At 52.4% G+C, this 20240-nt stretch overlaps 1 protein-coding gene, 1 long non-coding RNA gene and 1 pseudogene across 3 annotated transcripts; all 3 read right to left on the reverse strand.

Annotated features, from left to right (window-relative positions):
* LOC102403656 overlaps positions 1-20085 on the reverse strand; it is a 29111-nt pseudogene extending 9026 nt beyond the window's left edge.
* LOC102402894 (primary amine oxidase, lung isozyme) lies at positions 3940-10372 on the reverse strand. 2 transcript variants are annotated; one of them, XM_044938924.2, is made up of 4 exons: positions 6217-10372; positions 5720-6005; positions 5221-5350; positions 3940-4490 (listed from the first exon to the last, which is right to left on the reverse strand). In XM_044938924.2, the coding sequence occupies exons 1-4, from the start codon at positions 7862-7864 to the stop codon at positions 4218-4220; spliced, it is 2337 nt and encodes a 778-aa protein (XP_044794859.2). In that variant the 5' UTR covers positions 7865-10372; the 3' UTR covers positions 3940-4217. The 2 variants fall into 2 exon arrangements, with proteins under 2 accessions (XP_044794859.2, XP_044794860.2); XM_044938925.2 differs by having other exon boundaries at positions 6928-8583.
* Positions 10418-14613, reverse strand: LOC123464562. Its single transcript, XR_006640782.1, has 3 exons — positions 13419-14613; positions 12229-12374; positions 10418-12127 (listed from the first exon to the last, which is right to left on the reverse strand). It is a non-coding gene; the product is annotated as an uncharacterized LOC123464562 (long non-coding RNA).
* Positions 20086-20240: the final 155 nt, after the last annotated feature.

Consider the following 20240-nt stretch of genomic DNA (forward strand, 5'->3'; position numbering starts at 1 on the left):
TGGGTAAAGAGTCTGTAGAGGTAATAAACCCATTTTTCACTGTCAAATCCAGTCAAAGAAGCCATCTAGGAGAGCCAAGAAACCTTTTATTTTTTTCCTTAGGGGTTTAATTTTCTCCCATCCCACCATGCTCTGTATAAAGTTTACAAGGATCATCTAAGCAATTTCCCATCAGTGCACAAAGGACCAAGGGAACTATTTTGGGGTAGGATTTTACTTTAATCAGCAACTGACTTTCCCAAGTGTTAAGTGTTCATTAAATACAGTGATGCTCTGGGACTTCCCTGGTGGTCCAGTGGTTCACATGCTGGGCCCCCACTGCAGGAGGGGCAAAGGAAACTCTCACCCTGGCACTCCCTTGCTTAGAATCCTTCCACGGCTCCCCATTTCCCTTAGGGGAACCATGGATTGCAAGCACCTGCCTTCTCTGCCCCTGCTTGTCCCTCCAGGCTCTGCTCTCAGCCCGCACAACCGTCAGTGAACCTGGGGACTTGGATGGTGTTACCTTGTCACTTCCTGGCCTTTGAACATGTTGTTCTCTCTTCCTGGAAACTTGTCACTACTCACTTTCTTCTCCTATGGCCAGCTCTATCCATCAGCTTAGACATCTCGTGCCTCAGGAAGCCTTCTCCAGTCCCTAAGTCCAGGTTAGGAGCCCCTGCTTTTTCCTCCTCCCACCTCCCTGAAAAAGTCCCTGATGTAATTGATTCTTGACTTGCGACTGTCACCCCTGGGGGCGACCTTGTGTCTTACTCCATAATGTACCCTGGTGCCTCCCAAGGTGCCTGGCATGCAGGAGGCACTGGGGAAGTCTTTGTCGAACGCGTGTGGGAATCCTATCCTGCACTTGCAGAGGGAGCCCTGCCTAGGGGCTGCAGGACGAGAGCCAAGGCCGGAGGGCGCGGCTTCTGCTGCTCACAGTTTGCCTGTGTCTCCATTCTTGGAATCCCAGTTATCGCCCTCCTGTAAGGACATCTTGGGTGTCCCCTAGTTCAGTTCCTCAAGGGCAATGGGCCCAAGTCCAAAATTTGTGCCCTTGTGGACAGGAGTTCTTTCAGAACCTGACATCCTGCGTTACTCTTCCCTTCTTTGGCTTGACACTGAATCTGAGGCTAAAAATCCAGCCAGCTTCAGGTTTTGATGAGAGAGTGGGTGGGGTGGCCAGCTGGAGGTCCACCTTGCAGGCCTCCCACCTCAGTGGGCTGAAAAGCTCACGGTCTACATGTCCACTGAGGCCTGGGACAGGGGTGTCATCCCTAGACCAGCTGTAGAGAGACACAACCATAGCCCCTTTCCACACCAAAGCTGTGAGCAACCATCCAGACACACTCACACGCACACTCACCACTTGTAAACACTCACTGCCTTGGTCTGGACATGGTTTCAAGGCAATGACTTGCAAGTTATTCTGCCCAGGTAAGGGAGGGGTTGACACCACATTCCTTTATTCCAAAAAAAAAAGCAGTTCCTTTATTCCTTTGCCTCCAGAACTGACTCTCATGCAACTGACCATAAAAAGGAGCCAGGAGGAGATAGAAACAACAGCATAAAAATCTTATGGAGAAGTTTAGTGACTCAGGTCAGAGACAGAAAAGGCATTAAGTCAGTATCAGAACCATGGTGACCACAACACTCATTTTTTTCCTCTGTCTCAGTCTTTAACCTCTCCTTCTCCTCAGATGCTGTCTGAACCACTCTGGCCTCCACTGTGGGTCGTGTTATAAATTCATCCACCCGCCACACTCTCTCCTGACTGAGGTCTTTCTCCCTGTTCTTTGAAACCTAGCTTCTCTCCGGCTCAGTGATTCATCTCCGTCCACTGTTGACCCAGCAGGGAACCTGGGTTTGGAGCAATGCAGAAAGGAGCAGAAGCTTCTGTGTGTGTGAGCTCCCTGGATGTGACTCCCTCAGGTCAGAAGCTGAGCAGCAGCTAAAATCTGTTTCCTGTCCTTCACCTCCCAGCCCTGCCTGGGCTTCCAGCAGGTGGAAGCCACCCCTTCCCATTGCTTCTCATTCCCCCTCCTTGAAGAGAGACAGACAGGGATAGTGAGCCATAGACAGTCAAAGAGAGACGACCGAGGTTTAAAATTCCCCTTCTAGATGTACAGACAAGAAGAGGCAAAGAGGTTATCAGTCAGTCAGTCAGTTCAGTTCAGTCACTCAGTCGTGCCCAACTCTGCGAACCCATGAACTGCAGCACGCCAGGCCTCTCTGTCCATATCCAACTCCTGGAGTTCACCCAAACCTGTGTCCATTGAGTCGGTGATGCCATCCAACCATCTCATCCTCTGTTGTCCCCTTCTCCTCCTGCCCTCAATCTTTCCCAGCATCAGGGTCTTTTCAAATGAGTCAGCTCTTCACATCAGGTGGCCAAAGTATTGGAGTTCCAGCTTCAACATCAGTCCTTCCAATGAACATCCAGGACTGATCTCCTTTAGGATGGACTGGTTGGATCTCCTTGCAGTCCAAGGGACTCTCAAGAGTCTTCTCCAACACCACAGTTCAAAAGCCTCAATTCTTTGGTGCTCAGCTTTCTTTATAGTCCATCTCTCACATCCATACATGACTACTGGAAAAGCCAGACATTGGGGTCACCTGAGACCACACCTATTTCTCTGAGTCTCAAATATTTGAGAAAATTGAGTCCCTGGGCTCATCTCTCAACACAGTTTATCCTCCCCCATTCTACCCTATTCGAAAGACAACTTATTAATAGTTTAAAGGATGAAGTCAGGTCTTGTATGGGACCATTTATTATTTGAATAATAATAAATGAATAGATAATACAGTCATATGGTTCAAAGCTTTTAAAAGGGTTTATACTAAGTCCCCCTCCTGAGTCCCTTGCACCTGGATGCCCTCCAGAGGCAACCAGTGTCACCCATGTCTTCTGAATATGCATCCGTAAGATACGAAAATACGTATTTATATGATCTTTCCTTTAAAACACAAAAGGTGGTGCCCTATACACACTTCTGTACCTTGCCTTGCTCTTTAGAAGATTGATTTCTAGAAAGAAATACAATTGCTTTTATAGCTGCGTAATATTGCTTTGTAAGACTGTATTAGAATTTAGTTAATGAATCTTCTAGGGAAGACAGTTCTATAATTTCCAATCTCTGGATATTTGTAGAGACACCCTGGATCCAGACCTATTCCATCCACATCTCCAGAGGGACAGCCTGTGGGGGAGGCTCCACCCCCAGACGCCCTGGCTCCTTTGCATGATCACACGTGATTGGACAACCCCTGGCCCCGTGACAGGTCTTCTTGCCTCGCTCCCTAGGTGCCCACCCAACCTCCCCCACTGGCTCCTGCAGTGTGCAGAGGCCACAGGTCACACAGAGACCTGGCACAAATGACCACTCCTCATTACCGCTGTGCCCACAAAGCCACCTCAAGTGCTCCCTAGAGCTGCTGCTGTCTCCATGACCACTCCTGCAAGAGGATGCAAGACAGGGCATACAAACACGTTGCCCCAGGACTGGGGAAGGAGCAACCTCCAGACACTGGACACAGATGGGGACTGTCCTCTCAGCTAGATGTCCCTTGCATTTTCAGACTTTCACAGGCCTAGAGTCAGGAGAGGAGACCAGAGTTGAAAAATGAGAGCTAAGGAACATCCGCTGAGGGCCAGGAGGTAAATACCAAGATAGAATAACAGGTAAGAACAGGAGAAGGCAAGGCAAGAAGGAAGAGAAGAAGGAGGACCAGGATGAGATGAAACAAGAGCCAAAGAGCCCCTTCCAACTGGACTCCTGGATTCACAGTCCTGGCAGGAATCCTGTCGGCGGCCATCCCCTTAGAGAGGCCCCATCCTCTCCTCCGACGTGAGGACTGGGAAGTCTCAAGAGAGACCTTGGCATGGCCTAAAAAGCTTTGAGAGCACAGAAAACCAAAGACAAAAGGATAAAAAAGCAAAACACATCAAAACCAGGAAGCGATTGGAAAACTTTAATAATCATTCCAGGCTCCTCACTGGCCATTCCTCTGCTCTCTGCAACAGGAACCCAGCAGCTTGGGGTCCACAGGGCTGAGACGACCCTGTCTCTTGCAGCACAGGCTCAGGATGCTCCCAGCAGGGAGGGAAGGCAAGGGAGAGAAAGGACCCTGGAGGGTGAAGAGGGAGAGGAGGGCACAGACTCCCCAGCTCCCAGCCCTTCTCCCCACATTCCCTGACCCTGGGACCCCAGCCACATACCCCATTCCAGGAACACCTAGGGGGAGAAGCCCCCGTGGGAGAAGGCAGGGAGGTCAGGGGCACAGGCAGCAACCTGGGGCAGGCAAGCCAGGGAGTTGACCTCACAGGACCCAGCATCCTGGTCTTCTTGGAAGTAGATAGAGTCAGCAGAATTGATGGAGGGGTCCTCGTCAAAGAAGTTGTAGGGTCGCAGAAAGAAGCCCACACTGTTCCCCACTGTCACCGTGTTGGGAACGTCCTCTGCATGTGGGATGTGCAGGAAACCAGCTGTCACCCAGGCCACCAAGTCCTAGCGAAGGAAGAAAGAGGGTCATGAGGCCTGGCACTGCTAAAGACACCTCTGCCTACCACAGAATTCACTTTGGGAGCCTACCATCATTCAAGAGGGTTTTAAGATCTAAACGCTTTATCATAGTAGCCCAGAAGTCAAAGCATAAAAAATCAACTTTATATTAGGAGCAACACCAGCCTCCACTATTTCAGCCTGCAGCTGCCATCTCTGACATTTCCCATCACATCGCCATCAGCCTACCCATCCCAAGAGAAATGATGACACCCACAGGCTACTTCAGCACCTCCCTTTATTCTGCGAGAGTTCCCAAACTCTCGAATGGAGGAGGGAAATCAGGGTGTGGGTGACAGAAAACTATGACATTTAGAAATTAACCCTTTGGGAGTGAAGACAGAAGTGGTGAGGTTTAAGGTATAAGAGATGTGGTCTTCCCTGGTCATTCCAGTCCTTCTGAATCCTGGGGCCCTTAAAGGACTCAGTCCACAGAGCTGAGACAGAAACTGCTGCTGCCTCATGAGGAAAGGCTGGAGCCTCAGCCAACCTCAGCAGATGAACTCCCAGCTTAGGAAGTTTCCCTCCACAGGTAAGGAGCAGATCCACAAAAGCACAGAAGCACGAGTCAGCTCAGCCCTTGAGGTGACCACAGGGTTTCAAGGCCCCACCCAAGAGAAGGAGGGGCTGATCCCTGTGTCCTCAACAACTCCCTCATCTCCCACAGTCAGCTGACCTTTCCAGCAATGGTCTCATTGTTGATGAAGTCAGCAAAGTCCACAGTGGGAGTCCAGGGGTCATTCTGATTGAAGATGCTGGAGCTGCTAGGCTCTGTCTCCTTCCTCTGGGTCACGGCCAGCTGGTACCTAGAAATGCTCTGGTCAGGGGTCCATGGTCACTGTTCCTGTCCTGGTGCCTGATCATCATGGAAGGGAGCCGATCCCATGGACCTCAGGTTTCCCCTCTCATCTACAGTCACTTGATGTCACCCTAGTGGGTAACCCAACACCTTTCCATGTTTATATGTACATCCCTTTCAATTTCGCAACATGGCCCCACCAAAATGGAAAGACTTTTCCCACTTGGGTGGTGTGTATCCAATGTGGGCCTTTTGATAACCAGGAAATATGTTTGGGGCTCTTACCTCGCCTTGTGTACAATTTGAACTGGGACCCAAATGCCCCTCCCAACACTCCTCATCTCAACCACACCCTCCAACAATGCACGCCACCTACCTCCCCCAGCTGACGGCTCTCTCTATAGGGCTGTTCTGGGGCAGTGGCTCCACAGGTTGGTTGATAATCTGGATGCGGTAGCCCCGAGGGTGTCCCCACTTGTTGCTCTGGTTGCTGGCCAGGTACAGGTGGCGAGGGGAGGCCCCTCCCAGGGGGAAGGCAGCCTGCTCCTCGGTCTCCAGCTGCTTCCGGGTCACCTGCAGCCTCTGTATCTGGTGCTCGGGGCTCCAGGGTATTGCAGTGGGGACAAAAGCCATGTCCTCAACCCAGACCCAGTTCTCCAGTCCTGCAGGAATGGAGTGGGGAGAAGGGAGGAGCAAGAGCTGGTCAGGCAGCTGCCCTGCCCCCTCTGGAGCCTGCCTGCTCCTGGCTTCAGAGTAGGAGCCAAAGACAAGGCCAGACTGAGTGTGTCCCTTGCTTCCCACCTCTCACCCAAAAATGTCCCCAATCTTTCATGCCCCTCTACTGCAATCCTTGCCTCCCCCAGGGTGTCTTACCTCCCACATCCAAATCCACCTTGTAGTGGGCACTGTGGGTGTGGACGGTGCCCAGTGTGTTCTCCCGAACCTTGTTTCCATATCTTCTGGCAGCACCAAAGTGGAACACTGAGCTGATGAAGCCCGTGGCATGGAATTTGACTTGAATGGCCCCATGGGGGTGAAAGATCACATCCCAAACATAGTCATAGTTATACAAGCTCGACACAGATCTGAAGACCAGCACAGTCTCCACAAGACCCCCAAAATAGTGAGAAAACACATCTGAGTGGTGTCGCCTCAGCGGCAGGCCCTTGTTCTGCTCAAACACACAAAAGGCATCGTGTAGAGTCCTGGGGGCTTGGGACTCCAGAAGAAAGTGCCAGTCCACATAGGTGGCCAGATAGGGGCAGTCGACGCCACGGGTCAGGGGCGTGGCAAACTTGCCCATACCAAAGCCTCGATCCATGTAGCGGTTCATCATTGCGAATGGGGTATTCCCACCATAGACAACCAGGACCTCTTGCAGGCTAATTTCATAAGCCAGCCTTTCTCCCTGGAATCGAATGTCAAAGATCCTAGGACCACTGAAAGCTCCGAGGCCAAAGGAGAAAGTCCACAATGAGGAGGTCACTTGACTGCCCTGGACACTGAAGCGGGCACCCTGAGGATGGAACTGCAGAGGGGGAGTTGGACCCGGGGGCACCTGGGGCTTCAGAGACCAGGACCCACCTGTGCCATTGTTTGGGATCACCACCACATTCACCTGGCCAGCCTCAAACTGCTCCTCCAGCTGGGCCAGACTCTCATAGTAGCGGCCTTGAAAGAATACTTTCTGGATGGTCCACTGGGCAGGGTCCAGAGCCTTGTGATCTACCAGCAGCTCCAACCCCACAGGGTGCAGGTAGGTCCCAGATCCTGAAATGTTATAGCAGAGGACAAACCACGTGGCCCTGTCCCCTGACTGGACGCCGCGGGGAGCTGCGGTCAAGATGACCAGGTTCCTTCCTCCTTGTTTGTAGGAGCAGCAGTGGTGGAGGACACCAGCAGCCTGGGGCAGCTCTCTGTCAAAGATCAACTGGTCTATGTCCTGGTACTCTTGGGTAAGAAAGGGACGTCGGTAATAGGGCAGGGGGCCCCCATGACGCTCCACGGTCACATCCCGCATGTAGGAGGGCTGGGGCAGTGGCCCCACCACCAGCTCAGTCACATTGGGCTGGGGTTGTCCGCCAAAGAAGACGATGGCCAGTGCCTCCCGGGCAGGTGGGGGGCTCCCCCTGTCCAGGTGGGCCAGGGCTGCAGCCTTGGGGGGCAGCTGCAGCTCTACCGAGAAGACACAGTTGTCTGAGGGTCGGGCCTGGGCTGCATCCACCAGGTCTGGCCCCAGCTGCTGAGTCAGGAAGCTCATCACAGTTGTCAGCTCTTCTCGGCTCAGGTCTGCAAACAGCTGGCTCTGGCCAGGGTGTGTCCAGGGCTGGTCACTGGGGGATCCGGAGGGGCAGCGGGGAGGCAGGCTGGGATGACATTGCTTCCCAACTCCCTCCTCACTCCCAGCACCACCTTCCTCCCTGCCCATCACCAGAAGAGCCCACAAGGACAGAAAAATGAAGATGAACATCGCTAAAGCTCTGGCTGTCTTCAGGCTCTTGATTTGGAGTGCAGCACGCATGATGGATAGACCGACAGAACTGGGTGCACAGTGCCTCCTTCGGTGTCTGTAGGTTCCTGTCTTTGACTTGTGCTCGGGTCAACGCGTTATATGTACACTAAGGACAAACAGCCGAGGAGAGAGGGTTGGCAGTGGTTGGAGGCTGGGGCGGGGCAGTGATCAGGCCAGGCTCAGAAGATGCAGCTGAGGTTATAACCTGAATTTTAAGTGGCCCGTGTCAGCCTCTGTCCTCCTGTTTCAAATCAAACACTCAGCTTCCCTGTTGGGGAACAAAATGGGGGAGGCATGGGTGTGGGAGACACAGCTGGAGGGAGGAAGTGGTAGAAGTGATGTGTCCCGGGGCTCTTTTTCCACTCTCTCGATGGAACCTTGCTCCTTGCTACATGGCTGCAAGCAAAACTCCCCTGTGTTCAGCCATCCAGCCAGATTCCATCTTCCTTCCTCTAGTCCATGAAGCCCTCTGATGAGGGCTCCCATGCAGCAACCAGAACCCTAATGGCATGCATAGGAGCCTGGAGAGTCATGCTGAGAACACCAATCACCTGTAGGGAGCAGAGGGTCTTAAAGGCCGAGCCAGGTCAACATCTTGGAGGTCCTGAACTCCTGGAGTCACTAGAGGAAAGCCTGAGGGGAGTGAATCCATTCAGAAGCTGGAGGGGGTGGGAAGTTGCAACTTACAGAGACCTCCACCCCTTAAGCAAAACTGAAGGACCACATCAGATGTCAGGGTGCATAATACCCTGGCTGTGAATTTAACCTAGCTGTCTGCAACCTTCATCCCCAGGAAACCCTTTTCCAGAATGCTGCAGAGGCAGAGAACAAAGTAATCTCCATTGTCAGGCAGGTGATGTGAGGTAGACACCATCTTTTGTTCAGCCAGATCCTGAGGGAACCAGGAGAGACTGAGGTTCCAGAGGTGGGACATGCTTCCCTGGTGAACTGGGGGAAAGTCCTTTCCAACCTGGACTTGTCCAAGACCACTTTCCCCAGAAGTCGCCTTAGATGACCTTGCAGACAGAGTATGTTTGCTGGAGGAGAATGGACAGTACATCGAGCCAAAAGGATCACAAGGTGCAAAGGTACAGAACTTGAAGCACCTGGCATGGGCAGGAAATGGCCAAGGTCAGCGCATTGGGTGTGAGGTGGAGACAGGAGTTGGTGGGACAGCAGAAGAGATCAGGTCAGGAGGGCTTGTGCAGTGTGTGGGCCTTAAGCAAAGTAGGCAATGCAGAAAGACAGAAGTCTGGGTACATGTGAAACCAGGGAAATCAACCTCAGAAAGGTCAGGTTCTCCAGATACCAGCTGCTTCTGCAACCAGCTCTATTTTGATATGGAAATTCCACACACGGGTCATTTTGTGACCAACCTGGGGCCTCGGACTCTTACATCAATTGAATTAATAAGAGGCCGGTGAAGTAATCAAATGAGAGTTAACTGGTACTCGAGCTGCAGCAGGAAGGAGCAAGAACAAAACACAGGTTCCCTTGCTTGCCCTCTGTGGCCTGGTTCCTCCAGTGGAGTAAGAGTGGGGACAGATCCGTGGAGCGGACTGAGGGCTGGCTTAGGTGGTCTGCCCACCCCTTTGGTGGTGCTGTGTGCAGGGGTCACGCCCAACCCTGCTCTTCTCCTTTCACCTCAGAAGCAGCAATACATTTCTGTGTTTTCTGTGTCTCATTGTTCATAACTGCCCGGACTGCCCAGTGCTTGCAGATATTTTTAGTCTGTTACAGGTTGTTTGTATTCTGTTTTCAAGGAGATATCTGTCCAGGTGCCAAGTGTAAGCACTCCAGTATAGGAACTCAGGCCCTAGCCTGTCTCAGTTTGAAAGGTTCATGTGGAGTTTGTAATAAAGGGGCAACAGAATCTAAGGTCAAACCCATCCCTGGCCCCACGGCAAGCCTTTCCAGCCCAGGAACTTCATTCTGGATCCTTTGATAAGTCATGGTATTTCCTCCCAGCTCAGAACACATTGTCAAGAGAACACCTAACACTTTTTTTTCATCCGGACTAGTGTTACCAATCACAGATCAAGAATGTCCACTCTGGTGGGGAATCCCCAGGTCTCCTAGAGGAGAAGAAGTGATGATCAGGGAGTGGGAGGGAGAGCTTTGGCCTGACCTTGAGGAGGAACTGATATAGCAGAAGGTGCCCCTCTGCCCACCTTCTCTAGAAGCGTCTTGCTGTCACATTGCTTCCTCTGAATTCGTGTCATCCTAGGCTTCACAATCATCATATCACACATCGTAAACAACTGTTTGAAGGTGTTTCTGTTGGATAGATACTCAGGGGAAAGGAGCTACACATCCTGCTTCCTCTAGTAAGTCTTATTTCCCTTTGGACAAACTTGCCCGCAGCCTGTGTAAATGTGCTGAAGGCAACTCTATCCTTGGAAGCCAGGTGCCATCCCCAGTCCCCAGGCTGGGCCCCAGAACGTGCTGCCTGAGCCTGCCTGCTGTCCCGGAGTCCCCATGAGGCCAGTGGAACCGCTCCGGATGCCCAGGTCACTGTACTCTGATCTGCACCCCAGGGGTACAGCTGTGGCTTCAATGCTGAGAGAGCACCGAGTGTGTCAAAGACAGAAGCGAGGACAGCGACAGGAGGCAAAGGGTCAGATGAGGCCAGTGACCTCCAGGACAGAGAAGAAGTGAGGAATCTGAGCAATGTGGCCGGGGGTGTCGGCAGGACGTGGTGTCTGATTGGCTGGGTGCGTGAGAAAGGATACAGACTCTTTGGCGACACAAGGACGCCAGGTCTCCAATGGGTGACTTGGGGGTGAGGGGCCTTCTCCAGAAGGACCTACAGGAAGAGCAGCAAGTTGAAGGAGGATTCCAACAAGCTTGAGGTGAGGTTCCTGTGGGAAGCCCCAGCATAGATGCCCAGAAAAAAGGCCATTGGGTCTATATGTTTCAAGGGCCAGAGAACAGCCTCTAGGCTAGAAATAGAGATTTGTGTCAAACAATAAAAGGTAGTTATTGGCCCAGATGATAAAGAATCTGCCTGCAATGTGTGAGACCTGGGTTCAATGCCTGAGTTGGGAAGATTCCCCAGAGAAAGAAATGACCACCCACTCCAGTATTCTTGCCTGGAGAATTCCATGGACAGAAGAGCCTGGCAGGGTACACTCTATGGGGTGGCAAAGTGTTGGACACAACTGAGTGACTAACGCACAAAGATAGGAAGCCTGAGACCACCCAGAGAGGACTCCTCAGAGGGGAGAGAGGAGAGCAGGGCCAGAGTCCAGAAGATGCCTATGTGTGGGGCTGAGCAGGTTGGTGGGCACAGCAGAGGCAAAGGAGCCATCATAGGAGCCTGAGAAGCAGCCAGCATGCCCCAAGAGGGGTCAGAATGGGAGGAGGTCATGACAGGCGAGAGTTTTCAGTAGGGACTAATCAGAGAGGACCAATGCCACCCAGAAGTCCAGAAAGTGGCGGCTGGAAGAGACTGTGATTATGCATCAGCATTTGGAAGAGCGGGATAAGGAGGGACTGGGTGGGAAAGGAAAGCTGGAGGCGGGAAAAGGAGAGCTGTCCTTGGAGGAAGGCATCTGAGAAGCACAAGCTGAGGGAAGACCCTGTCCTGGAGAGTCAGGGTCCTGGCAGAGACTTAACGAGATGTGAGTCAAGAGCCAGTCAAGAGGGAGAGATATAAAGTTCAGGGAGAGGGTTGGATAAATGAGAAAGAACATTTTTGGGAGCAGCTGGAGGGGTGGGTTTCCCCTTAAAACAAGGAAACAGGCTGTAGAATTAACGAGCCCATTCTCACTGATATGTGCTGTGCTATGTTGATTCAGTTGTGTCTGACTCTTCGCGACCCTATGGACTGTAGTCTGCCAAGCTCCTCTGTCCTTGGGACTCTCCAGGCAAGAATACTGGAAAGGGTAGCCGATTCTCACTGATGAGTTTCATCAGAGAAGCTGTCAGCAGGACCTCATACACCTTTTTTATTTGGTTAAGGGTATCCCCTTTTTCTAAACCCACCAAGCATTGTATAAAGTATACAAGGATCTTCTACACAATTATTAGTATCTCATCACCACACAAACTACTACTGATTTTTGGCTGGGATTTTACCTTATTCAGTAACTGAACCTGCCAGGTGGTAAGTGTTCCTAAATATAGCAGTGCTCTGGGACTTCTCGGATGGTCCAGTGGGTAACATTCCCCTGCTTGCAGTGCAGGGGCCCTTGGTTGGATCCCTGGTTGGGGAACTAGATCCCACATGCTACAGCTAAGATTGAAGATCCTTCATGCCACAACTAAGACCTAGCACAGCCGAAGAAAGAAAGAAAGAAAAATATTAGAAAACAACAATAACAACAACAACACTTAAAAAAAAAGCTGTAAGCGGGCATCCACACACTCACAGGCACACTCCACTTGCAAACACTCACAGCCTTGGTCTGGACATGGGAGTCAAGGCAATGACTTGCGACTTATTCAACCAGGCTGGGGAAGGGGTGGACACCGCATTTCTTTCTTCCTCTTGCCTCCAGCACTGACTATTGTGCAACTGATAAGAAAAGGAGCCAAGAGGAGGTGGAGACTACACATAAGCATGTCATGGAGAAGTTCAATGACTCAGGTCAGAGAAAGAAGAGGCATCAAGGCAGTATCAGAACCACAGAGGCTACAGCACCCATTTTTCTCCTCCGTCTCAGTCTTTAGCCCCTCATTCCCTCAGTCTCTCTCCTCTGTCACTCTGACTTTCACTTCAGGTGATGTTATAAATTCACCCACCCAGCACTGGCCCTCTCTCCTGACTGAGGGCTTTCTCCCTGTTCTTAGGAAGCTTGCTTCTGGTCAGATCACCTCCATCCACTGTTGACTCAGAAGAGAACCTGGGCTTGGAGCAGGATAGAAGGGAGCAGAAGCGTCTGTGCTCCCTGGATATGATCCCCCTCAGGTCAGAAGCTGAACAGCATGTGAAATCTGTTTCCTGTCCCTCACTGCCCAGCCCTGCCTGGGCTTCCAGCAGGTGGAAGTCACCCCTCCCCATTGCCTCTCATTCCCCCTCTTTGAAGTGAGGCAGACAGGGAGAGTGAGCAAGAGACAGCAAAAGAGATTTCTTGACATTTAACATTTTTTCCTGGAGATATACAGGCAAGAAGAGACAGAGGGATCACCAGAGGCCACACCTCTGTGCAATGCAGGAGACCCAGGTTCTATCCCTAGGTCAGGAAGATTCCCTGGAGAAAGAAAAGGCAAGACACTCCAGTATTCTTACCTCGAGAAGTCCATCCATGGAGGAACCTGGTAGGCTACAGGCCATGGGGTCACAAATAGCTGGCCATGATTGAGCGACTAAGCACAGAGGCCACACCCATTTCTCTGGGTCTCAAACACTTGAAAAAATTGAGTCCCTGGGCAGAGTACCCTCCCCCACCCTACCCCTTCCCAAAAGACAAGTTACTTTAAAGAATGAAGTCAGAACTTATTTAGCCCCATTTATTATTTGAATAATAATAAATGAATAGGTAATACAGTCACATAGTTCAAAATTCAAAATGTACAAAAGGATATGTAGTATCAAGTCTCCTCCCTCCCAAGTCCCTACCTCCTTGTTCCTCTTCACAGAGGCAACCAGTGTTACCCGTGTCTTCTGAATATGCATCTATAAGATATGAAAATATGGATTTATATGATCCTCCCCCATAAAACACAAACGGAGGTGAAACACAAATGGAGGTGCCCATACACAATTCTGTGCATTGCCTTGCTCTTTAGAAGAGTAATTTCTATAAAAAGATATAGTTTTATAGCTGCGGAGTATTTCTTTGTCAAGCCATAGTAGAACTTAACAAATGTTCTAGGGAAGCAGAGTTCTATTATGTCCGATCTCGGGACATTTGTGGAGAGACCCCGGATCCTGTAGGGACAGCCTGTGGGGGAGGCTCCACCCCCAGAGGCCCTGGCTCATTTGCATGCTCACACGTGATTGGTCCGCCCCTGACCCCATGGCCCCATGGCATGGTGTGACTGGTCTTTCTGCTTCTCACCTTTGGCTCTCACCCAGTCTCTCATGTTGGCTATTGCCAAGTTCAGAGGACCCTGGTCACACCACACACCTGGCACAAAATGACCACTCCTCATTACCACTGCACCCACAAACCACCTCAAGTGCTAACTAGAGCTGCTGCTGTCTCCATGACCATCCTCTGCCAGAGGACGCAAGACAGGCCTATACAAACGGGCAGAAAGAACTGTGGGGAAATACCCTGCCCCAGGACTGGGGAAAGGGGCGGCTCCCGGACACAGGGAGACAGACGGGGACTGTCCTCTCAAGCTAGATATCCCTTGCATTTTCAGACTTCCACAGGCCTAGAGTCAGGAGAGGAGACCAGAGTTGAAAAATGAGAGCTGAGAAACATCTCCTCAGGGCTGGGATGTAAATCCCAGATTATAAGAATAAGTAAGAACAGGAGAAGGTGAGGCAAGAAAGAAGAGGGAGAAGGAGGACCAGGATGAGAGGAAACATGGGCCAAAGAGCCCCTTCCAGCTGGACTCCTGGATTCACAAGCCTGCCAGGAACCCTGCCCACGGCCTCTAGGCAACCAGTCCCAGAGAGACCTCGCTTCCTCTCCTCTCAAGTGAGGACTGGGGAGTCTCAGGAGAGACCTGGCATGGCCTAAAACCATTTGGGGAAAGCAGAAAGCAAAGACAAAAGAAAAGAAAATGAAAAACACCAAACCGAGGAGTCTTCTAGAAACGTGTAACCATGACTCCAACCTCTCGGTGACTGTTCCTCTCCTCTGCAACAGGAACCCAGCAAGTTGGGGTGCACAGAGCTGAGAAGCCCCTGATTCAGGCAGCATAGCTTCAGGATGATCCCAGCGAGGTGGTAAGCAAGGGAGGACGATGGAGGAGAGAGAGGACCCCGGGACGTGAGGAGGGAGAAGAGGGCACAGGCTCCACAGTTCCTGGCCCTTCTCCCCACACTCCCAGACCCTGGAGCCCCAGTCTCATTCCCCATCCCAGGGAACACCTAGTTCTGGAAAAGCCCCCGTGGGAGAAGGCAGAAAGATCAGGGGCACAGGCAGGAGCCTTGGGCAGACAAGCCAGGGAGTTGACCTCATAGGACCCAGCATCCTGGACTTCCTCGGAATTTATGGAGTCAGAATTGATGAGGGCTCATGGTCAAAGAAGTTGTAGGGTTGCAGGAAGAAGCCCACACCGTTCCCCACTGTCACCGTGTTGGGAATGTCCTCTGCATGTGGGATGTGCAGGAAAGTGGCTGTCACCCAGGCCACCAAGTCCTAGTAGGGGAAGAAAGGGGGTCATGAAGCCCTGCGCTGCTAAGGACACCTCTGCAGCCTCAGAGGATTCACTTTGGGAGCCTACCATCACTCAAGAGGGTTTTAAATCTTTAAACGTTTTTTCATAGTAGCCCACAAGTCAAAGCATAAAGAATCAACTTCATATTAGGAATGACACCAGCCTCCTATGTCCCAGCCTGCAGCTGCCATCTCTGACATTTCCCATCACGTCCCCATCAGCTGACCCATCCTAAGAGAAATGATGACACCCACAGGCTACTTTAGCACCTCCCCCGACTCTGGGAGAGTTCCCAAACTGTAACTGAAGGAAGGAGAATGGAGGAGGTTAGATCAGGTTTGGGTGGCAGAAAAGTTCAACATTTGGAAATTAATCCTTTAGTGCTGAAGACAGAAATGGAGAAGTTTTAGGTATAATAGATGTGATCTTCCCTGGTCATTCCAGCCCTTCTGAATCCTGGGGCCCTTAAAGGACTCAGTCCACAGGCGGAGACTGAGAGAGCTGCTGCCTCGAGGAGAGGCTGTACCTCAGCCAGGGTCTGCAGATGAACTCCCAGCTTAGGAAGTTTCCCCTCACAAATAGTGAGCAGATCCACAAAAGCACAGAAGCAGGAGTCAGCTCAGCCCTTCAGGTGATCACGGGTTTTCAGGCCCCCCGCTAAGGGAAGGTGGGGCTGATCTCTATGCCCCCCCACCCCTCCCTCTTCTCCCACAGTCAGCTGACCTTTCCAGCAATGGTCTCATTCTTGATGAAGTCAGCAAAGTCCACAGTGGGAGTCCAGGGGTCATTCTGATTGAAGATGCTGGAGCTGCTGGGCTCTGTCTCCTTCCTCTGGGTCACGGCCAGCTGGTACCTAGAGATGCTCTGGTCAGGGGTCCATGGTCACTGTCTCTGTCCTGCTGCCTGATCATCATAGAAGGGAGCTGAGCCCATGGACCTCAGCTTCCCAGCTCATCCACACCATCACTGTGATGTCACCCTAGTGTACAGCCATTATCCTGCACATCCCACATCCCACCTAGTGGGTGGTCCAACACCTTTTTTTTTTTTAAAGATACAGTACTTGGGTGATCTCTTTCTTTTTCTTTGTTTTTTGACCTGAGCCCAACATCTTATTATGTCCTTCTCCTGTTGATCCCTTTGGGGCACAGCATTAGGAAAACAGGAAAGACTTATCTGCATGGGCTTTAGCCTTCCAAGGGGACCATGTGTCTACTGTAGGCCTTTTGATAACCAGGAAATGTTTTGTTTTCTTACCTAACCTTGTGTAGAATTCTACACCTTGTGTAGAATTGGGTTCCCAATTGCCCCTCCCAACATGCTGTTCTCATCTCATCCACCCACCTCCAACAATATTCACCACCCACCTTCCCCAGACGACCGCTCTCTCAGTGGAGCTGTTCTGGGGCATCGGCCCCCCTGCAAAGCTGACTGTCTCATCCCACATGTGGGTCACATCCCACATCCCACATGCGATAGCTGTGAGGGTGCCCCCACTTGTTGCTCTGCTTGCTGGCCAGGTACAGGTAGCGAGGGGAGGCCCCTCCCAGGGGGAAGGCAGCCTGTTCCTCAGTCTCCAGCTGCTTCTGGGTCACCTGCAGCCTTAGCATCTGGTGCTCAGGGCTCCAGGGTACCATCATGGGGACAAAAGCCATGTCCTCAGCCCAGACACAGTTCTCCAGTTTTGGGGGCAGGGGGGCTGCAGAGGGGGAGGGGCGGAGGGAGGCCTGGTCAGGCAGCTGCCCTGCTGCCTCTGGACTCTGCCTGCACCTGGCTTCAGAGTGGGGGCCAAAGAGAAGACCAGTCTGAGTGTGTCCCCTGCTTCTCTACCCTCTCACCCAAAGATGCCCCCAATCTTTCTGCCCCCTCTACTGGAATCGTTGCCTCCCCTAGGGTGTCTTACCTCCCACGTCCAGATCCACCTTGTAGTGGGCACTGTGGGTGTGGACGGGGCCCAGCGTGTGTTCCCCAACCTGGTTTCCGTATCTTCGGGCAGCACCAAAGAGGAACGCTGAGCTGATGTAGCCCGTGGCATGCAGTTTGACTTCTATGGCCCCATTGGGGTAGAAGACCATATCCCACACATAGTCAGAGTTGAGCATCGTGGACACAGACCTGAAGACCAGCACTGCCTGCGCAACGCCCCCAAAATAGTGGGAAAGAAAATCTGAGTGGTGTCACCTCAGGGGCAGGCCCTTGTTCTGCTCAAACACACAAAAGGCATCATGTAGTGTCTTGGGGGCTTGGGACTCCACAAGGAAGTGACAGTCCATGTAGGTGGCCCAGTAGGGGCACTCTACAGGAATGGGGTGTGGGGAAGTAACCCATGCCAATGCCACTATTCATAGGGTGAGTGAGCATTGCTGTTGGGTATTCCCACACCATAAACAGTGCTGGCCACTTGAAGGCTGATCTCATAAGCCAGTCATTCTCTTTGTAATCGAATGTCAAAATCCTAGGACCACTGAAAGGTCTGAAGCCAAAGGAGAAAGTCCACAATGAGGAGGACACTTGACTGCCCTGGACACTGAAGTGGGGGCCCTGAGGATGGAACTGCAGAGGGGGAGTTGGACCCAGGGGCACCTGGGACTTCAGGGACCAGGACCCACCTGTGCCATTGTCTGGGATCACCACCACATTCACCCGGCCAGTCTCAAACTGCTCCTCCAGCTGGGTCAGACTCTCATAGTAGTGACCTTGAAAGAACACCTTCTGGGTGGTCCACCTGGCAGGGTCCAGAGCCCTGTGGTCTACGTGCAGCGCCAGCCACACAAGGTGCAGGTAATAGCCACCTTTTGTGATGTTATAGTAGAGGCCAAACCAGGTGGCCCTGTCCCATGACTGCACACCATGGGGAGCTGAGTTCATGGTCAACAGTTTCTATCCTCGTTGGTCACAGGAGCAGCAGTGGTGCAGGGCACCAGCAGCCTGGGGCAGCTCTCTGTTGAAGATCATCTGGTCTATGTCCAGGTACTCTCGGAGAAGCACGGGGCGTCGGTGATACGGCAGGGGGCCGCCATGACGCTCCACGGTCACATCCCGCATGTAGGAGGGCTGGGGCAGTGGCCCCACCACCAGCTCAGTCACATTGGGCTGGGGTTGTCCGCCAAAGAAGACGATGGCCAGTGCCTCCCGGGCAGGTGGGGGGCTCCCCCTGTCCAGGTGGGCCAGGGCTGCAGCCTTGGGGGGCAGCTGCAGCTCTACTGAGAAGACACAGTTGTCTGAGGGTCGGGCCTGGGCTGCATCCACCAGGTCTGGCCCCAGCTTCTGGTCAGGAAGCTCATCACAGCCATCAGCTCTTCTCGGCTCAGGTCTGCAAACAGCTGGCTGTGGTCAGGGTGTGCCCAGGGCTGGACACTGGGGGATGCGGAGGGGCAGCGGGGAGGCAGGCTGGGATGACATTGCTTCCCAACTCCCTCCTCACTCCCAGAACCACCTTCCTCCCTGCCCATCACCAGAAGAGTCCACAAGGACAGAAAAATGAAGATGAACATCGCTAAAACTCCTGACTCTTCAGGCTCTTGAATCAGAACGCAGCATGCAAGATAGACACATGGACAGACAGAACTGGGTGAACGATGCCTCCTTAGTGTCTCGAAGTTCCTGGCTCTGGGTGGGTCTTCTGGGCGATGGCATGAAGGGTACATTCAAGACAAGCAGCCAAGGGCAGAGGGTTGGCAGGGAGTGGAGGGTGGGATGGGGGCAGTGGTTAACTCAGTTAGGGAAATGGGGCTAAGGTAGGAATCTGAATTTTAAGTGGCCAATGTCAGCCTCTGTCTTTTTGTTCCAAATCAAACACTCAGGTTCAAGGTTGGGACACAAAGTGGGGGAGGGCTGGGTTTGAGTACACAGCTGGAGACAGAAGAGAAAGATGTGACAGGGACAGAAAGGGACTGTCCTTGGGCTCTTCCTTCCTGCTCCAGGCCCAAACTTTCTCCTGGCTACCTGGCTGTAAGCAAAACACACCTGAGCACAACCCTCCAGCAGGATTCGCTCCTTCCTTGCTCTAGACTGGGAAGCCCTCATCATGTCCTCTGCTCCCCCATCACCAGAATCCTACAGGCACCCACAGGAGCCTGCAGAGTCATGCTGAGAACACAAAGCACCTATAGGGAGCTGGGGAACTGAGGGCTGAGCCAGTTCCACATCGTGGAGGCCCTGAGCTCCCTGAGTCACTGGAGGGGAGCAGGCAGTGGGGGGAGCAGTCAGTGTAAGAAAGACCCCCTCCTTACCCCAGGAGCAGGACTGATGGACGATCACAGGTCAGGGTGCCTGGAACCCTGGCTGTGGACTTAACCTCGCTGTCCACAACCCTCATCCCCAGGAAACCCTTTTCCAGAATACTGCAGAGGAAGAGAGCAAAGCTACCTCCATTCTCAGGCAGGTGATGTGCCGGAGACACCATCTTCTGTGCAGTCAGTCCTGACAGGACCAGAGAAACTGAGGGTTCCAGAGATGGGACATGCTTCCCTGGTGACCTGGGGGAGAATCCTTTCCAACCTGCACACCTCCAAGACCACTTCCCCCGAAAGGCACCTTAGATGACCTTGTAGTTTGCCTGGAGGAGAATGGACAGTACATTCCAGCCAAAAGGATCAGAACGTGCAAAGGTACAGAACTTGAAACAGCCTGGGCATGGGTCAGAAATGGCCAAGGTCAGCATATTGGGTGTGAGGTGGAGACAGGAGTCGGTGGGACAGCAAAAGAGATCAGGTCAGGAAGGCTTGTGCAGTATGTGGGTCTTAAGGAAAGTAGGCATTGCAGAAAGACAGAAATCTGGGAACATGTGAAACCAGGGAAATCAACCCCACAAAGGTCAGGTTCTCCAGATACCAGCTGCTTCTGCAACCAGCTCTATTTTGATAAGCAAATTCCACATACAGGTCATTTTGTTACCAAGCTGCGTCCTAGGACACTTCCATCAGTAGAATTGATAAGAGGCCAGAGGAGGAATTGAGGCAGGGCCTTACTGGTACTCAAGCTGCTGCAGGAAGGCGCAAGAACAAAACACAGGTTCCCAGCTTGCCCTCTGTGGACTGGTTCCTTCAGTGGAGTAAGAGTGGGGGCAGATCCGCAGAGTGGGCCCCAGGGCTGGCTTAGGTGG

Source organism: Bubalus bubalis, chromosome 3, assembly GCF_019923935.1.
Source record: "Bubalus bubalis isolate 160015118507 breed Murrah chromosome 3, NDDB_SH_1, whole genome shotgun sequence".
Lineage (NCBI taxonomy): Eukaryota > Metazoa > Chordata > Mammalia > Artiodactyla > Bovidae > Bubalus > Bubalus bubalis.

Excerpts from the sequence above, each read along its gene's own strand:
- LOC102402894 (XM_044938924.2), bottom strand. The coding sequence starts at position 7,864 with ATGCGTGCTGCACTCCAAATCAAGAGCCTGAAGACAGCCAGAGCTTTA. Across the intron at positions 6,006-6,216 it reads GGTGGATTTGGATGTGGGAG|GACTGGAGAACTGGGTCTGG; the intron begins GTAAGACACCCT and ends CCATTCCTGCAG. Across the intron at positions 5,351-5,719 it reads AGAGCCGTCAGCTGGGGGAG|GTACCAGCTGGCCGTGACCC; the intron begins GTAGGTGGCGTG and ends GAGCATTTCTAG.